We start from the raw sequence: 17,857 nt of genomic DNA, 5'->3' as shown, positions 1-17,857 counted from the left end.
ACCCCAACTTTGGTCAGATTTGCGATACTAAACTTTCATGAGGACCTATTACCTCTCTAGACTATTTAATACCGTATTTTTTGTCCCCTGAACTATTTAATAGTGTATTTTAAAGGTATATATGTGCTCACGTGGACANNCCCCCCGAACTATTTAATAGTGTATTTTAAAGGTATATATGTGCCCACGTGGACACATTACTATTTATAATTTTGCATTATTTTTTATGTCCACGTGGGCAAATATATATGTTTAAAATACGGTATTAAATAGTCTAGGGAGGCAATAGGTCCTCATGAAAGTTTAGTATCGCAACAGCATATTCTACCAAAGTTAGGGTATTTTTCAGACTCTTATCTCTTTAAATTATTATGTCATGTATTGTATTTTTAAATTAAAATTTTCATTTTATCTTTTAAATTTATGCATTCTTCATAGTGAAAATCAATAATAATATCAAATTATCACTTAAAGGGACGAAAATTGAAAAAAATATATATTTAAAATATTGTTAATTCGGGTTGAAAGTAGTATATACTACATAATATACATTTTTTAAAATGTTATAATATATTTAAAAAGAATTACGAATATTAGAAATTTAATTAATAACCTTATATGAAAAATAATATATTAGTTATAAATAGTAGGTATAATATTAAAATAATGAAAAAGTGAAATAGAGAGGTGACTAGTAATTACTATTCACCTGTCTATAAATAGAGAATAGAGAGTTTTTTAGAAAGTGCTTGGAGACTCAATTCTCTATTTTACTCTTCAAATATAAAAAATAAAGGGTAAAATAGAGTAGGGTTGGAGATGGTCTAATGCACAAGTACTTGATGGAAAAAAAAGAAAAAAAGAGATCAAACAATGATAAAATAAATTTGGTGGGATTAATTCAGTCAATTTTACGTAGACTTTTCTACTGTTCTAGATGGTTTATTTTTTACTTTTGACCGTGATAAATAAGTATATCTGTAGAAAATTGTCTGCGGTAAAAAAGAGGTTACCCATTATCTCGCAGTATGTCAAATATCTCCTGCCCATAATACGATACATCTCAACAGTTTGTGTCTTTTCTCTTCCCCTTTCTCCCATTTCTGTTTCAGATCCGAACAGCTACGTTTGTCTCATTTTATTTCTGAAATCATCATGTAGGAGTTTTTTAAAGCTTGAAGAGGGAATTGTGCAGGTTTATTGCACTATGTTGCTGTAATTTATTTTGTTTTTCTTGAATTTGGTTTTTGGTATTGCAAAATTGTAGGAGTGGTGAAATGGAGGTGGTGGAAGAGAAGTGTGTGGACTCTCAGTTTTGGCATGCCTGTACAGGAAGTATGGTGCAAATTCCTCCGGTGAACTCTAAGGTGTTCTATTTCCCACAAGGTCATGCTGAGCATACATATACAAATGTTGATTTCACTCTACTGCCGAGAATTCCTGCGATGATTCTATGCAGAGTTGATGCTGTGAAGTTTTTAGCTGACACTGAAACTGATGAAGTTTATGCGAAAATTAGGCTTATTCCGGTTGAAGACTTTGAAGATGACAGTGTGGTTGAAAAAACTGAGAAGCCTACTTTCTTTGCTAAGACATTGACTCAATCAGATGCGAATAATGGGGGTGGTTTTTCAGCTCCGAGGTATTGTGCAGAGACAATTTTCCCCAAATTGGATCTCAAAGCTGATCCGCCTGTCCAAGTAGTAAAGGCAAAGGATGTTCATGGTGAAACCTGGAATTTTAGGCACATTTATAGGGGCACGCCAAGGAGGCATTTGTTGACTAGTGGTTGGAGTGCATTTGTCAATAAGAAGAAGCTGGTTGCAGGGGACTCTGTTGTGTTCCTCAAGGCAGAAAATGATGAGGTTTGTGTTGGAATTCGCCGGGTAAAGCGGGGTGGTATTGGTGGGCCGGAAACACAATTAGGGTGGAACTCAACTACTGGTAGTTATGGTGGATTTTTGACGGAAGACGAGAACAGTATGATTAGAAGTTGTAGTAATGAAAATCTGATTTCTTATGGTGGGAGATTTAGAGGTAAGGGAAAAGTGAGCCCTGATGAAGTTGTTAGGGCTTCATATCTCGCTGCTAGTGGCCAACCTTTTGAAATTGTTTACTACCCTGGTGCAAGCACTCCAGAATTTTGTGTTAGGGCCTCTTCTGTGCATGCTGCAATGAGTGTCCAATGGTGCTCAGGGATGAGGTTCAAAATGGCTTTTGAAACTGAGGATTCTTCTCGGATCAGCTGGTTCATGGGAAGTATATCTTCGGTTCAGCTTGCTGACCCCATCCGCTGGCCTCATTCACCGTGGCGGCTTCTTCAGGTAATGCAGCCACTTTCAGTTTTCTGTATGGACCAATGTATAACTGCTTATCAATGTCAATTTTCCAGCTGAAATAGCTCTTGGACAAAAAAGAATTGACTTGCATACGGTGTTTACATCAAACGCATGACATTTTTCGCTTAATGCTGCCTAACTAATGTGTATTCTAACCCTTTATTTAGTATCTATTAACTATGGTACTTAACTTAGTAAAGACATATTGTGTTATTTACATTCATTTGCTTTTAATTTCTTTCCTATTTAGCAACGGGATATTCGAATAATTGAGAAACCAATACTAAGATCGATCTTTATGCTGTGCAGTACTATTAAAGTGTCTCCAGTGGTAACATTTAGTTGTAGTTTTGTTTATAAACTTCTCTCTGTGATATACTGCAGGTGACATGGGCTGAACCAGATTTATTGCAGAATGTAAAATCTGTAAACCCATGGCTTGTCGAATTGGTCTCTAATATGCCCGACATTAACTTGTCACACTTCTCACCACCAAGGAAAAGGTTGTGTTTGCCACAAGAGTTTGCACTTGACCGCCAATTTCCATTACCTTCATTTTCAGGCAACCCCCTCAGGTCTAGCAGTCCTTTTTGTTATCCATCTGACAACAGTACTGCAGGCATACAGGGAGCCAGGCATGTTCAATTTGGAGTACCTTTATTAAATCTCCACCGTAGCGAAAAGTTGCAGTTAGGTGTGCTACAACCACCCGCTTCCCAACCAGTTGATGCTGATTCTGAAATTCCTATTGGCACAAGTAAGGTCCAAAAAGAGAGCAATGAAATTGTATCTTGCTTGCTTACCATGGGTACCTCTAGTGAGATGGAGGAAGCTGATAATGTGAAGACACCTCGGTTTTTACTCTTTGGCCAACCAATTCTCACTGAGCAGCAAATGTCAAGTGTCCTCTCTACTCATGCTCCTCCACAAGTCCAAGCAGAAAGAGACTCCGATTGGGCACAATTGAAAACTGAAAGAATTTCTCAAGGCTGGAAATGCCTTTCAGAAAGTCTATCAAGCACTACATTTCTTTGGAATAAAGGTTATCACGCAGCTGAACTTGGCACGAGTACTGATCACTGCAAAGTATTCCTAGATTCAGAGGATGTAGGACGTACTCTTGATCTCTCAGTTCTAGGATCATATGCAGAGCTGTATAAAAGACTCTCAGACATGTTTGAGATGGAAAGTTTAGATATGGTGACCCATGTGCTCTATCTAGATGCAACAGGTGCATCTAAACAAATTGGAGATGAACCATTCAGGTGTATTTATTACTTCCAGTACTTCCTATTCTTGAATTCATTCATGTCAAGATATTTTTCTAGTAAAACGTTCTTATCAATGTTCTCCTTGGATTTCTAATGCAGTGACTTCATCAAGACTGCAAAAAGACTGACAATTTTGAAGAAATCTGGCAACAATGCTACAAGGTAATTGTTAGTAACTGAATACTTCCTCATGCGACTGTTGTCTTTGTACGAAGATTTTGAGAATAATTGTTAAGACATATATTGTGCATTTGTTCTATGACGTTCATACTAAGGGAATTGGCACATTGTGATTAATGCTTAAAATCTTATATTTCAGGAAATGGCTCACTGACCTGCCAATCCTCAATGTTGTCTAGATTCTTCAAACCAGGCAGGATGGATCCTTTAGCATTTTCGAATTAAATTATCGTTTCTTGTCTACGTAATGAATAAGTATCTGCCTCTGAGTTCCTAAGAAATCATAGACTGCTTTATGTAATTTGAAAGGGCACTAGTAGTAGAACTTGGATCTGTTTTGAGGATGTTTCAGTTTTCTTTATGTTGGAAATAATGTAGTGATCGTTCTGTTTACCATATTTTGCTAAGATGTAACCACATGTTAGTGGTAAAACACATCAACTTTATTCATGTGTGAATTTGTTTTATGTATTTCTTCCACATCAATACTCTCGTCTTCTGCTTACGAAGTTTAAATTAGAATACAGACACTGGGATTCTGTATTTTCAGAGTATTATGATTCACCTCTTTGTTTCTCCGATTCATAAAAAAAACACATGGCTTAATCTTATTTACGCGTATAGTGTTTAACTGGAACAGATCCCGATGAAGAAGCAACAGAAAGGTGAGGACAGGCTTTGGTTTCGTCTCATCAGCATAAGTACTTTATCTAAAACAAACAACCTGACGATTGCATTGCAGGTGCACACGTGAGGGTGTTGGACAATGAAGGATTGCCTATTTCGGTTCATTAAGCTTTTGCTATACTTTATTCGAAAAAGAGTTATATTATAAGATCAAATTTATTATGTACCTATTAAATCTGTAACTTTATACATTAATTAATTCTAAGAAAAGTTGGCTAATCTATACCCATTAATAGCTTATTTGACTAAAACTACTTACTAACACTATTAGTTTATCCTCTGAAAATGCAGCTCATCGTGCAGTACTCTTAATAATTAAGTTTATGAAATAATGCATCATTTATTGGTTAATAATTTGAATCCCATAAGCTTGAACATGATGTTGTCGACTCAGCATATATAGGATCCCCTTGTTTTTGTAGAAATGAAACAACCTTTGCCCCAAATAAATAAACATTGTAAACAAATACATCAGCAGACAACTGAAAAATGTGATCATAACTATTTCTTTCGTTCCAAAATTTTATCATTGTTAATTTTTAGAGTTAAGTCGCTTCAATTTTAATTAATATTTTTTTCATAATGTTGATATATAAGAGTTGCAACTTATATTTTTTTTAATGTAGTTTTTGAATATTAAAATGTTAACTTTAAAAACATTCAATCAATTCAATTAAGATACGAAAATTAATCTAATCAACTTCAAGAAACGATATGTGACTACTATTTTAAAATGGAAATAGTAGTAGGACTTACTAGACTAATTCATAAAAAGGTCACTCTGTTGATTACAACAACAACAATAATAATATACCTAATTTAATTGTATAAATTAAATTTGAAGAGATTATTAGAATATTACACGCAGATGTTACACATATTTATAATTTAATTCTATAAATATTAATGTGTGATTATTTCTTTAAACTAAATAGCTAATCTTAGGGGCAAACTTGGGTCAATGGATTGGGAACAGAAGACCATAATATAAGGCAACAATTTTGATCATCCCAATATTTAAATTTATTTTTTTGGGGTTTTTCAATGAGATCCTACAAACACGTTGAATGATCAAACTCCTCATGTAGTCATGTTCTGCTTTAATTTTGTTTCATCAAATTCAGCTCAAAACAATAGCATTGTGTTTCCAAAACTATGACTTATTTTACCATTTTGTCGTTGAATCAAAATTATACATGTTTTGTCTCCTTAAGCCACATGAGGGCCAAGTTGTTATAAGAAACATTTGTTTGCATATGCAAAAACTATTCAGAAAATTCTTTCTACTAAAATCTTAAATCAAATTACGTCAAATAATAGACGTACGTGTATTCATTACAAAAACATATGTTTTCTTACAAAATATTTGTTAAAAATATATAAGTGAACTCTATTCTAATTGATGTCTAACATACTTAAGATATAAATTATTTATATTTTATGTATATACTAGTAATATTTTTTTTAAAAAAATCGAAAATAATTTTATTTGAGCTAAAAATAGTCGTTATCTAAATTTTTTGTTATTTAAGATAGGGACCACTAAACGACATAGATTTGGTGACAATTCAATTCGTGTGGCGGACCCCACCCCCACCCTATTTTGGGGCATAAACGGCAACACAATTAGACGTGTACGTCTCTAGACTCTAATTATTCTTTTTTTAAAAAAATCTTTTTTGGATAAAGTTAACCCATTTCTCCCGAGATATTGTGGTCTCAACTCGCGATATATACGTATATATCTCTTTACCCATAGAATGGTAAAATTCTAGTATTTTTACCGTGGTTACTCGTAACAGGTAATTACGTTATTGTCCTTCAAAGAAAAGGACAGAATATTTAGTTCAAGTTAAGTAAATAGTGTTTTTGTTAAACACTTGAGACTCAAAATTTTGAAAAGGCGCATTTAGTTACATGTATTAGATTTAATAAGTCATAAAACCTCAGACATATTTCAATTGATGATAACTGATGATGTGCATAATTATAAAAAGAAATATATTTTATGTGATTAACTTATTTATATATTAGTTTGTGAACACACAAGAAAGTTCAATATGACTCAAAAATATTAAATAAAAAACGTTATTATGTGCTTATATATTTATTTGAAACATATCATAATTTGAGTATTTAAGTAAAATTAATATACTTACACACACTACCCTTTTTTTCAAAATATTTGAGGGGGGAGAGAATTTGTCTTAGTAGTTTAAGAGTACATTCGGGGATGTCCGGAATCGTCTGTAGCCCGAAAGAGGGGTTACCCGATACCTATACGCATATTTGAACTCTTCACTTTCATAGCTCCGAGGTAAGATATTCTTGATGATGCTACTTCAGACTAAAAGACAATAAGAATTCGAGCTACTACTTTCGATTAAGCCGACCTGAAATTAATGTATTTAAATTAAGTTACAATCTCAACCTGTGATTTAAAAGTTCCGGCTGAGAACTTGATCTATGATTCTTTCTTTAGCCCTTATCCCGTCCCTATGAATGAATTGGCTTACATATCACCTTTAGACAAAACAGTTATAAGAACGACTTGATTTGAAGTATGCAAGTTTAACACAAGTTTTTAACTTCAAATCAAAATTTTGATTCACAACTTCTTGAAAATAAATTTTACATTTCCAAAAGTGTATCATTTAGACCTCGTCATCCTACTACATTTAACCCAATTGCTAGAACTATGAACTATTCTGGCAGGTTTTATATATAATTACCTTGACTCTATTCAATCGAAACCCCCACGCCGAAGATAGAACAATTTCATCCAAATTCCAATCATAGCATGAGACAGACAAGCAGGACGATGGTTGTTTCAATCAGCATCCCACAAATGTGCCTTTAACTGGATAGTTAGCAAAGAAAGAGTGTTATTGATAATTGAAATAACTCCAGAATCCATACAACTACTACAAGACTCCAAAATTCGAATGAATATGCCATATTGAGAATTGAGAAACCAAAATTTTCACTAATGAAAAGGAAACCTGGACAGAGTGGAACAATAAAAAATCAGTAACAACCAATATTTGTTATCCTTGTGTCGATCCCAATTGAAACACAAAGTACACTGTACACCTGTATAGTCTCACCAAACTGAAAATGAGCACCCTGCGTATCAGCTGTGTTTCTAAATTCAGATAAAGGTCAACTGAATTCCCCAGTTATTCCTGTACTATGACTTCTTGGTCAACTCTCCAAAAGTTAGACTCATTGAATTCTTTCACTCCTGACCCTCCCTCATCTGTATTATCCTTTTCTGGCATCTTAGGAACTAAGCTCCTTTTCAATGGAGCCGCTTCCCCAACAATCCCCTCCTTAAGAGCATGTTCCATTGCCTTTTCAGTACCCTCTAATTCTACACCAACAAATTCAACATCCTCTTCAAACAAAGAAGGCACAGGGGATGCTGCTTTTTTACTAGAATCAGATCCCAATGAACTTTTACTAGAATCAGGAGATGTAGATACGCCATTTGGAATAGACTCTCCACCACTGCAAGAAGTGGAACTAATCGAGGGAGTTACTGCCTCCCCTGAATTTGCAAGATTTCCACTACAGTCACCATTATCTTCAAAGGGATTCACGGATCCACCAACTGAGCCATTTCCCCATGCAACCCATTCAGGTATAGGCCTGTCTCCAAACGGGTCATCACTGTCTGACTTCTCAAAATGGAAGAAACCCCCATCACCCGACTCATCTGCTTTATCTTTTTGTTGATTGAAGTCTCCACCATTAGCAGAATCGACTCCACCAACTCCATTAAAAGCATCTGAACTAGAACTGGGCATTACATCTGATTTTCTCTCAGTCAATTCCTCCTGCTCTCCAACTACTACCTCATCATCACTATTGCTATTACCACCATTTGTTGTTCCATTAAGGTTAATGTCTTCCATCACTTCAGTAGGTGAGGTACTCTTGGAATCATCTCCAGTTCTATCATCTCGAAAAGCAAACCAATCCGAATTTGTGAACAAATTGCTGCAAAAGTTTTTTAAAAAAAAACTGTTATACATGATAAAAAGTGCAGATAATACCAGATGCCAAGAAACTGACAGATGATAATAACTTTGTAGCCAGGACAGCTAGAACTCACCTCCCTTGCTCATCTCCCAACCTCAGGACAACTTCAGCAGACTCATCATCAAAGTATACATCCTACAGTAACATGAATGTAGCATTGTGATGAACACTAAGGCATATGATACAGAAAAATAGATAAGTGAATATCACACAAGTCCGTCTTCAGTTCGCCATGTTATCTAACTATTCCATTTCATATCAAAAAAGAAGACAAGTTAACTAAGGAAAACATTATTACCTCATCATCTCGATCAAGAGCTCCATGACCCTGTTAACATGCAAGAAAAACCACAAAGGAATCAAAAGCTAGACTAAATCCCAATCCACAGCCCACAAGCTGAGTTGGGGATGCAGAGCACTGTCCCTGAGATCATGGATTCCTTTTGCCCTCCTCTACCAACAGACAACAACACCCCTCAATCCTCAAACTAGAAGGTATACAACGCTTACCTCTTCAGCGCCATTATTATCATATATGGTGTACTGGAATGCCTGGCTCAGATTATTTGCTAAAGCTGCTACATCATAATCTCTGTTATGAACATCTTCCTCGTCGCTGTCTCTTGTCCTATCTAGTAATGCAGTTGGCCGGCTGCTTATACACAAAAAAGAAAGTTGAAAATCCATATATAGGTGACACGAACTAGAAAACTCTTTAGTATATTAGAGATATAACCATTGGAGTATGTATTATTAGAGAACCCTTAGAGCATTTATGCTATGAAGGATTCACACAGCTAACCGTCCCCAGCTAGCTAGGGATTGAGGCATAGTTGTTATTGTACTTGCTGCAGGAACCAAGGAAGACTACGAGAGGAGGTGAAAAAACATAAGCTCATCTTACAATCACTTTATAAGTATATTTCCGAAGGTTCTTCACTTCTTGATTTTAAGAAATTCAGTTGAAATCCACTAGCCCATTTTGTAAGAGATCTACGCAGTACTACAGCTTATAAAAGGACAATTCATGTCAGTTTGAGACCAACAAAGCACATCTTTATCCCCTTTATTCAACCTTAACCCAGCCATTTCTTATCTGACCTATTTTTCTAAATCCCTCCTAATATTTGAAAATTCAAACATTGAACTACAAAGAGAGTGCTTGTTATGACACAAACAGTATGTCTACTGTCTAAAGAGAAATAATATGGGAGAACTTTTAAAAGTAGTTGCTTACTTTCAATATCTTTGTTCTCTCATACCCTGAACATCTCTTCATTTATTCTTCTAAATTATGTACTTCCACTATTAGAGGCAGTGATAATATTTATGAAAATATGCCAGGTACGTTTCCCAAGTTATTGCTTCATCCAAACAAAATTTTGTTACGGTCTACCTCATATTACAGAAATCAAAATCTAACATCCCAAAAAGTTCAAGTTAAATCAGAAGACGCAGAAGCATACCCACAAGCCCATCGATAGACATTTTCAAGTGTATTACGCTCCTGTAAGACAGTAGTGTGCCAATCACTCCATTCCATATTTTTCTGGAGTAAAGAGAACCCATTAGCAGAAGCGCAGCTGAAACTTGTGCACAAAATCATATGCCAGATAAAAGTAATTGAAGGGAATACTATGTAAAACCATCTTGCGCCAACCCCAGCTACACAATTATAATCAAAAGCCAACAATAGCGACAGAAAGTGAGAAAAGTAATGGTGTGTACGCACAAGTGGGGTCTGGGGAGGGTGGTGTGTACGCAGCCTTACCCCTACCTTATGAAGGTAGAGAGGTTGTTTCCGATAGACCCTCAACTCAAAATATATAGCCATTAAAATAAAATGAGGGTGGATTTTAGTTTAACAAAATGAATATCAACTCTTGAAGAAAAAATAAATGCTTGATAAAACCATAGGAAACAGCCTTTCTACCTCTACCTCTGAGGTAGGGGTAAGGTACTTTACCCTCCCCCGACCCCACTTTGTGGGATTATACTCAATATGTTGTTGTTGTTGTTGCTTAAATAAAACCTTATTTATAATCATAAATAGTAAAAATCCATGGAACTGCGTCCTCCCCAAGAACGCAAATACAAACCAAGCTTCAATCTTATATATTTTTTTCTACTTTGGGGAATAGTATGTTCAGAATTATTTGTCCGCATCCATCATGGAGCTCTCTTGAGAAAATAACTGCTTAGATATACATAGTAAGTTCTAACAGTTAAGCCTCAGGACCTTTTGGCAATTAGATTTGGAAATCTTCAGTATCAAACTTCCATGAAACCTATAAGTAACAAATTTTAAGGCTATCACCGTAGCACTCACCTCTAGATGTCCTCGAATGCGATTGTCATCGCTTCCCAACTGTACAAGTTTGTTAGCAATCCGTGTTAGATGCCCTATGTTACCAAGTCGGGGTGCTTGTTTACCAGTAGCAGGAAAAGTGGGCTGCATCAATTGAAAAGCACAATTAAATATTTTAAATCATTATTTGCAATGAGAATACAAGGTTATTATTGAATATATTCATATTCCATAGAAAAAGTAGAGACAACAATAAAAGAACAAGAGGACATAAATTTGCAAGACCTATAAACATCAAAGAGAAGGAAATCAGTTACTTCGCTAAAATCAACCTGACTTTCACTGCCAGAAACTGTGGGCTGTTTATCCGTTTGAAGAATTTTTCCAACCAAATTACAGTCTTCAAAAAGATGATCGACCAGGACACTGTTTCTGCTTTCCAAGCATGAGTTTATTATACTCTCTACGTGATGATGCAATGCATTGTTAAATGCGTACCTATACAGCAATTATCCAACTTGTTAGAACATCAAACAAGAAACAAGTAAGAAAGTGAACAGTGCAAGATCAATCACTTTTGTACACCGTGTTCGAGAGTACAGGAGCATAGGCAGAATCTTACTCAAAAAAGAGATCCAGGACTCTCTCAATTGTCCCAGAGCTGATCAATTCATCCTCTGCAACTTCATTGCCAGTTTTTAGCAGCACAGAAATGAATTCCACAATCTACAATAAAGAAGAAAACCGGTCTAAGATACAAACAAAAGAAGAATCAGCCGAGATTATCAACCCAATAAATACAGTCCTCGTGGATGCAGACAGGCATTACATGTGATTTCATGTCAGTATGCTTTTCTCAGCTACTAGCCAAAGATTAGTAGTTGGCAAATACATGACAACAAATCCACCAAGTTTCACAAGTGGACTTTACAACTGCTTGCAACACATAAGAACAGTTGATCCTTGAAAACTATTAACTAACGCCACAGCAATGGAACTTCTAGCTTGGCATATCCTTCTCAGGGATTGCTATAAAGTTGGGTATGGATATACAAAAACGATTAACTCTTTTTCTCTAAGATGCAAATAAGCAAACCTTCAGTCGATGTTTCCCTAGAGGCGGCCTGAGTTCACCATATGTTGTAGGCAGAATCTTGTCATCAGATGATACATTCAACAGCTTTAGCAAGTTGCCTGTGTCAAATATGACATATATTAACTTTCATAATGAGAGATGGGACAGAAAAATCATCAGCAAAAATCACTAATATTAGCATTATGTTTCTTCTGGGGCCTGTTATCTGATGGCTCTGTGCGTTCGTACTTCCTTACTAGTTACTACCCACACTTTCTACACAATTTTAATATAATTTCCAAAGGGTAGAAAGTCATTTGAACAAGTATGCAGCAATTCAAATATGTGTACATATTTCTAAACAAGAAAGTTACCGAAATTGGGCAGCATTGCACTTATAGTCTCAGGATTGACACACACAGATGACTCATAAACATGCTGGCAGCGGTAAGAATACATCATGGGAGATGGAATTGATCTTTTAGGATCCAGCAAAGATATGCATACAGATAATGAATGGACAAGGGCGGACTTTGAGTGTGAGTCTTCAAGGGCATGACTGAATATCCTTGCTACAAAACTACACCCAAAGAAAGTTGTAGAACTTATCAGTTATAAATTACTTGGCACAAGTGCAGATGATATTTCATTCTCAGTAGAAATAAAAATGATAATTTACTATCAGCAGCAGTATTAAAAAACTAACTTTTAAGGGAAATATCAAGGGAAGTTCCACAAACCTTGGGCTGGATAGCTTAGTAGCAAGAGGAGATGGTGCGTTTAGGGTTATTGTACATAGAGTCTCTGCTGCATTAGCATGTACTTCTGGAGAACTCTGGACAATAGAACACAACATCAAAAATGTTCTACGCTAAGTGTGCCAAAAGCAACTTAGTAGAAGACTAGATCATTCAATCGCATTTAGCCATCCTGACATCAGGACTATGATCCGCAATCATTAAGAAAAGGATGGCAGAAATAAAGCCAGTTCCAATGATCTACAGTGTAGCTTAAAGGAACATGCAACTAAAAAATTGAGAGGGTTTTGTATCTAATTTAAGTGCCTCCGGCATTGGTAATTCCTATCAACTATAGTAGTATGTCCTATCTCCTGAAATCGGATGGAATGTCGTTTAACTTAGCGCCTTAAAAGTAGAAAATTCCTATCAACTATATAAGCACATCACCGCTCCTGCTGCTCCCAAGTCAAGGAAGTCATTGCACGCTTTGTTTACTGTTCAGTAAGCAACAAACCAGCATTTAAACCAGTAAATCGAGCAGTAATAGATCACTAGCAAACTGTCAACAAATAACATTAAACAGGGAGACAACAAATGATAAAATAAAATGACAGAATCATGTCAGAAAAATCGTAGGTACTTAATGCACCACAGTCCACATGCCCAATATATAGACAATCTATGTAATTTCAATCATAGTATATTATATATCACTATAACCAAAGCAAAAAAAACATTATCTATTTTGGACTTACAGAGGGGCTCAATTTATCCACAATCATTTCTAATAAATTGCTGTCAGCCAGCCATTGCATGACATCCTTAGTGTTCGGGTAAATATCAGCGCCTACAAGTCGCACCAAAACCTATAAGAAAAAGCTCATCAGAGAAAAATGTTTTTTCTTGCTAAGTAATTCTCAATCTATTTTCAAATAATGAAGCATAAATAAAAAAGATAGTAGTCAATGGTAAAATGGAAAACCAGGCTACAAACCTCCATTATGGATGTAATACCAATCAAATCCACCATCTGGCGGAAAACATCATGATGGGTCTGCAACCAAAAAGAAACAATGTAAATACAGATTATTAGAAGGGGGAAGAGGAAAAAAAGAATAAACACCTAGAATCTCTGTGTCATAAAGCTGTGCTCTACATAAAATCAACTTCATTTCTATGTCAGCATTTCTCCAATATACCTCACATAATCAAGAGGCTTGAAGCAAAATTTATTCCAAGAGGGGCTCCATCTATAGTTGTAAGTTGTAACGTAAATAGTTGAGTAAACATTGAAGTCACCACAATTTTTTTAGTGAAGTAATTGAATCATATTAGAAAGGCATCAAGGAGATGCAATGGTTACCACTAAAAATAAAGTTGCTTCAAACATGAAAATAACATGAAGAATGACATTGTGTTTATAAGTTCACATCACGCTATTTAGTTAACCTTCATCATCAGGAAGAACATGTCTCATAGACAGTCAGGTTATGTTTGACATAAGATCCATGTAGATGTAACGAGTAAACCAATCCCCCAGCCTTCTTTTTGAACTGCTGCCTAACTATATAATCTTAATCTTAATGTGATAGAAATAAAACTAGCTCATCACATCATACTAGTCAAACTTCTTTAACATTGCCCCTAGAGTTTGTTAAAGATTCTACAAGTTAACATCACACTATTTAGTTAACCTTCATCATCAGGAAGAAAATGTCTCATAGACAGTCAGGTTATGTTTGGCATAAGATCCATGTAGATGTAACAAGTAAACCAATCCCCCAGCCTTCTTTTTGAACTACTGCCTAACTATATAATATTCATCTTTATGTGATAGAAATAGAACTAGCTCATCACATCATACTAGTCAAACTTCTTTAACGTTGCTCCTAGAGTTTGTTAAAGATTCTACATGCATAATCTTCAATTGGCAAACAATATTTTCTTTTGTTTCTTAGCCGGAAAAATCAATCAATTACATATGCCTCAATTCCCAAACAAAGTTAGTTTCTATTTTTTTTTGCTTTCGCACACCTTGACTTATCCTTCTACTAGCATATATGTCTTTAACCAGATAAAACATATCTTAGCAAGCACATCATGCATTTGCATAGGAAAAAAGAAGCTAAACATGATCACTACAAATATAAATTGCCTGTACAAAGTACCAAATACATAGAATTTATCATGCCAACCTGGACATAATTCATAAGTGGAATAGTCTTCCGCAACATGAGGCACACCACAACCTGTGTGCATCAAACCCATGTAAAATATCAACCAAATGACATTTCAACAACATAGCACAAAGGAATTTTTTCATACACGGCAGATGGAGATGAATCAAAGTATACCTTACTAAAATACCCAGCAAGCAACGCACAATGAGGACGATCGGTCTCCAAGAACGAAAAGAGCAAATCCATTAGCTGCACCACAATAGAAAAATGACCAAATTATCAGAGCAGAACAACTGTATCTTTTGTGCATAAAATTACATCTTGCAAGTACAGTACCTCTTCATCGTCCACTAAGGTCTTAAGGATGACATCAATTTCACAAGTGAATATCTCACAGGCGATGAAAGGAAACCTACAGCATGAAACAGCATTCAGAAGTACTTCCAGATTTTCAAATATTGGATGAACGTGTACATTTAATAAATAATGACATGATAATTGAAGCTTGGTTATGTCATAACTTACTTAAACTTCCATTTGCTATCGGCATCCTCAGAAGGCACTTCAACAATGTATCGCAGCAACTGCTCAACCTGAGCTCTATCTCTCAAACTGAAACCACAAAATCGTAGTCTCTCAATGAACTTCGAAATTATTAATGGAACTAATATTTAGTAAGGATATTAATTACATCCCTGGAAACAGTATGTCAATTAATTATCAAACTGAAACCATCAACTGCACTGCAGATTTTAAAATAATAAGCTAAAGCTGCGAGGAAGTTTACAAATTTATCAAGCGGCTATTCAAAGCTTTGCATTCTTGGATTATCTCTTCTTCATCAAGAAGCTCTTCCAATGTGAAGTTTTCCTTGTCTAACACTTCTTCAACCTAATGTACACGGCAATATATTTTAACAGTTAGAACATCAAGTTTGAATGATAATCAAAGCTCAGAGCCACGAAATAAAGATTGCACTTTTTTATCAGTAAACATAATGAATAAATATTGCAGTTAATTTAACAACAAAAAAGATGAACAGACATTTTGCCTCAAAATAAATGGCCCAACATTGAGAAGAATAACGCAACTTTCCATATAATACAATAAAAAGGGCTATAAAATGATGTGCCCTCTCAAAGATCATCGCATATTTGAAAGTTGCATAACGAGAGAATCTGCTGAGCAGGTGACAATTACCGGTGCGATCAAGAATTAACAATTCTGAGAATACTCCATATCCAAACACCTTACTAATAATATAGACCCTCATCAATGCTGTACATTCTAAATAGAAGAAATAGAATATTGGAATTTATCTAATAAACATACACAACAAAACAGTTCTAATTGATTCCTATATTAGGATTTGAACGTAATGATCTTGAATTCGCTTCATGAAACCATTCTCTTACGAATCCCACAGCATTTTCTAACAAACTTGATTCAACCATCAAATATTGCTTAACAAAAAAATATCATCACTTCAATTATATTAGAAGTTACGGAAAAGGAAAACAAATTACTCAACCAAGTTAAGTGAAGCTACAGTAATAACAACACAGAATTAAACAAAACTGAGAAGTAAACCACAATTTTTTACACCAGATTTCTCCCAGTCATAAATGAGCACAGAGCACGAAAGTTAAACTCGAACACAAGTAACACACGAATCCAACACAAATTGGGGAAAAAATACTGATAAAATGCTTAAAAAATTCAAATCTCCAGAAGCAAATTTGTTCGTATAATTGAAATACAACAAGGAAAGCATTAGAGCTAGATAAATCCATATCCAGTACTTACCGGCGAACAGGACAGATGCGTGAGCTTCCAAAACATATTGAACGAAAAACAGATCTGTAAGCCCTAAAGTGAATCGAGAGGGGAGGGTTTGTAGCGAAATGGTGAAAGCAAGTCAACAAAAACCCAGGCTTTTGAAGATCAAAAGGTAGAGATATTGAAGCCGTAAAGATCGAGAGAAGAGATAGAGAGAGAGAACTGTAAGAGAGGGGTAGAGAGAGAAGAAGAGCTTCTCAGCGGAGAAACAAGGGTAATGTAATGATGTTATTGTTTGATGGAGAATTGGAGGGCGGAAAATTCGAAAGTTATAAATTGGAGGGGTCGAAATTCACTAAACTCGAAATATATAATAAAATAGCCCACATGCACTATTTTCTTTGAGTTTTTGTTTTTCTAAGAAAGTTAGGCATCGGTATATGCTAATTTATCAAATGTGATTGAAAATAATATACTATATTTTATAAATTAGATCACGTAAAAAGTATTGGGTTGTAAATGTTTTTTTGATCTTTCTTTCTTCTTTTGTTTATTTCTGTTAGTATGATATTAATTTTGCATGGTTTAAAAAAGTTGAAATTCAAGTAATGAAAATATATTTTATTCTCATCAGGTATATTTTCATAATATATTAATGAATGAAATGTATCAATTTAAAAGATAATGGTACCCTTTTGAACATATTTATGTAGTTAATTATGTATAAAAATAATTAAATTTAATTGACATTATTTTTATTTGAATTGCTTCTCACTTTCACTAAGAAAAAAAAAAGGTTATTAGATAAAATAACAATAAGCAAGCTTTGGGTTTACAAAATAATTTTGCCTAAACGCTAAATTGATTAATGAATAAGAAGGTTGTCATTAAATCTTGAACTTCAAAGTTTATTAACATGGGACATTATCAAATTGATGATGTTTGACAAAGTTTTTATGTTGAAAAAGTAGACAAAATTTTATATATATATTACATATTCGTGCATTTCCATTATAGTGGAAGCATCCATGTTATATATGTATGGCATATAAATATAGAACCTTAAATTTTAGATAAGTTCCAAAACAACAAAATAATAAGTACTAATTAAGCATGATAGTGATGGTTAATTCTTGTAGTGATGAGATTAACTCATCTAGGGCCCAATTGATGTGATGCCATATACAATTTTATCCACGCAAAAAGTCATTTGCTGTCACATTAAAACACTTCTAATTTTATTAATTGTACTAA

At 34.8% G+C, this 17,857-nt stretch overlaps 2 protein-coding genes across 3 annotated transcripts; one reads left to right on the top strand and one right to left on the bottom strand.

Annotated features, from left to right (window-relative positions):
• Positions 1-1,117: 1,117 nt before the first annotated feature.
• Positions 1,118-4,213, top strand: LOC125872224 (auxin response factor 18-like). The gene is made up of 4 exons (XM_049552938.1): positions 1,118-2,324; positions 2,724-3,604; positions 3,710-3,772; positions 3,930-4,213. Exons 1-4 carry the CDS (start codon positions 1,278-1,280, stop codon positions 3,967-3,969), a joined length of 2,031 nt encoding a protein of 676 aa, XP_049408895.1. The 5' UTR covers positions 1,118-1,277; the 3' UTR covers positions 3,970-4,213.
• Positions 4,214-7,090: 2,877 nt separating this feature from the next.
• On the bottom strand, positions 7,091-16,904 carry LOC125872223 (uncharacterized). Of its 2 annotated transcripts, XR_007447118.1 has the most exons (20): positions 16,631-16,904; positions 15,612-15,715; positions 15,350-15,436; positions 15,161-15,236; positions 14,999-15,073; positions 14,840-14,893; positions 13,639-13,698; positions 13,400-13,510; positions 12,645-12,739; positions 12,279-12,484; positions 11,926-12,023; positions 11,452-11,555; positions 11,162-11,327; positions 10,851-10,973; positions 9,988-10,070; positions 9,032-9,173; positions 8,820-8,849; positions 8,595-8,656; positions 7,480-8,479; positions 7,091-7,337 (listed from the first exon to the last, which is right to left on the bottom strand). XR_007447118.1 is itself a non-coding variant. In XM_049552937.1 (19 exons), exons 1-19 carry the CDS (start codon positions 16,664-16,666, stop codon positions 7,657-7,659), a joined length of 2,535 nt encoding a protein of 844 aa, XP_049408894.1. In that variant the 5' UTR covers positions 16,667-16,904; the 3' UTR covers positions 7,346-7,656. The 2 variants fall into 2 exon arrangements, 1 of the variants encoding a protein (XP_049408894.1); XM_049552937.1 differs by lacking the exon at positions 7,091-7,337 and having other exon boundaries at positions 7,346-8,479.
• Positions 16,905-17,857: the final 953 nt, after the last annotated feature.

This window comes from Solanum stenotomum, chromosome 8 (genome assembly GCF_019186545.1).
Source record: "Solanum stenotomum isolate F172 chromosome 8, ASM1918654v1, whole genome shotgun sequence".
Classification (NCBI taxonomy): Eukaryota; Viridiplantae; Streptophyta; class Magnoliopsida; order Solanales; family Solanaceae; genus Solanum; species Solanum stenotomum.
Note: the sequence above shows the minus strand (reverse complement) of the source record. Positions and strands in the feature narration are given on the sequence as shown.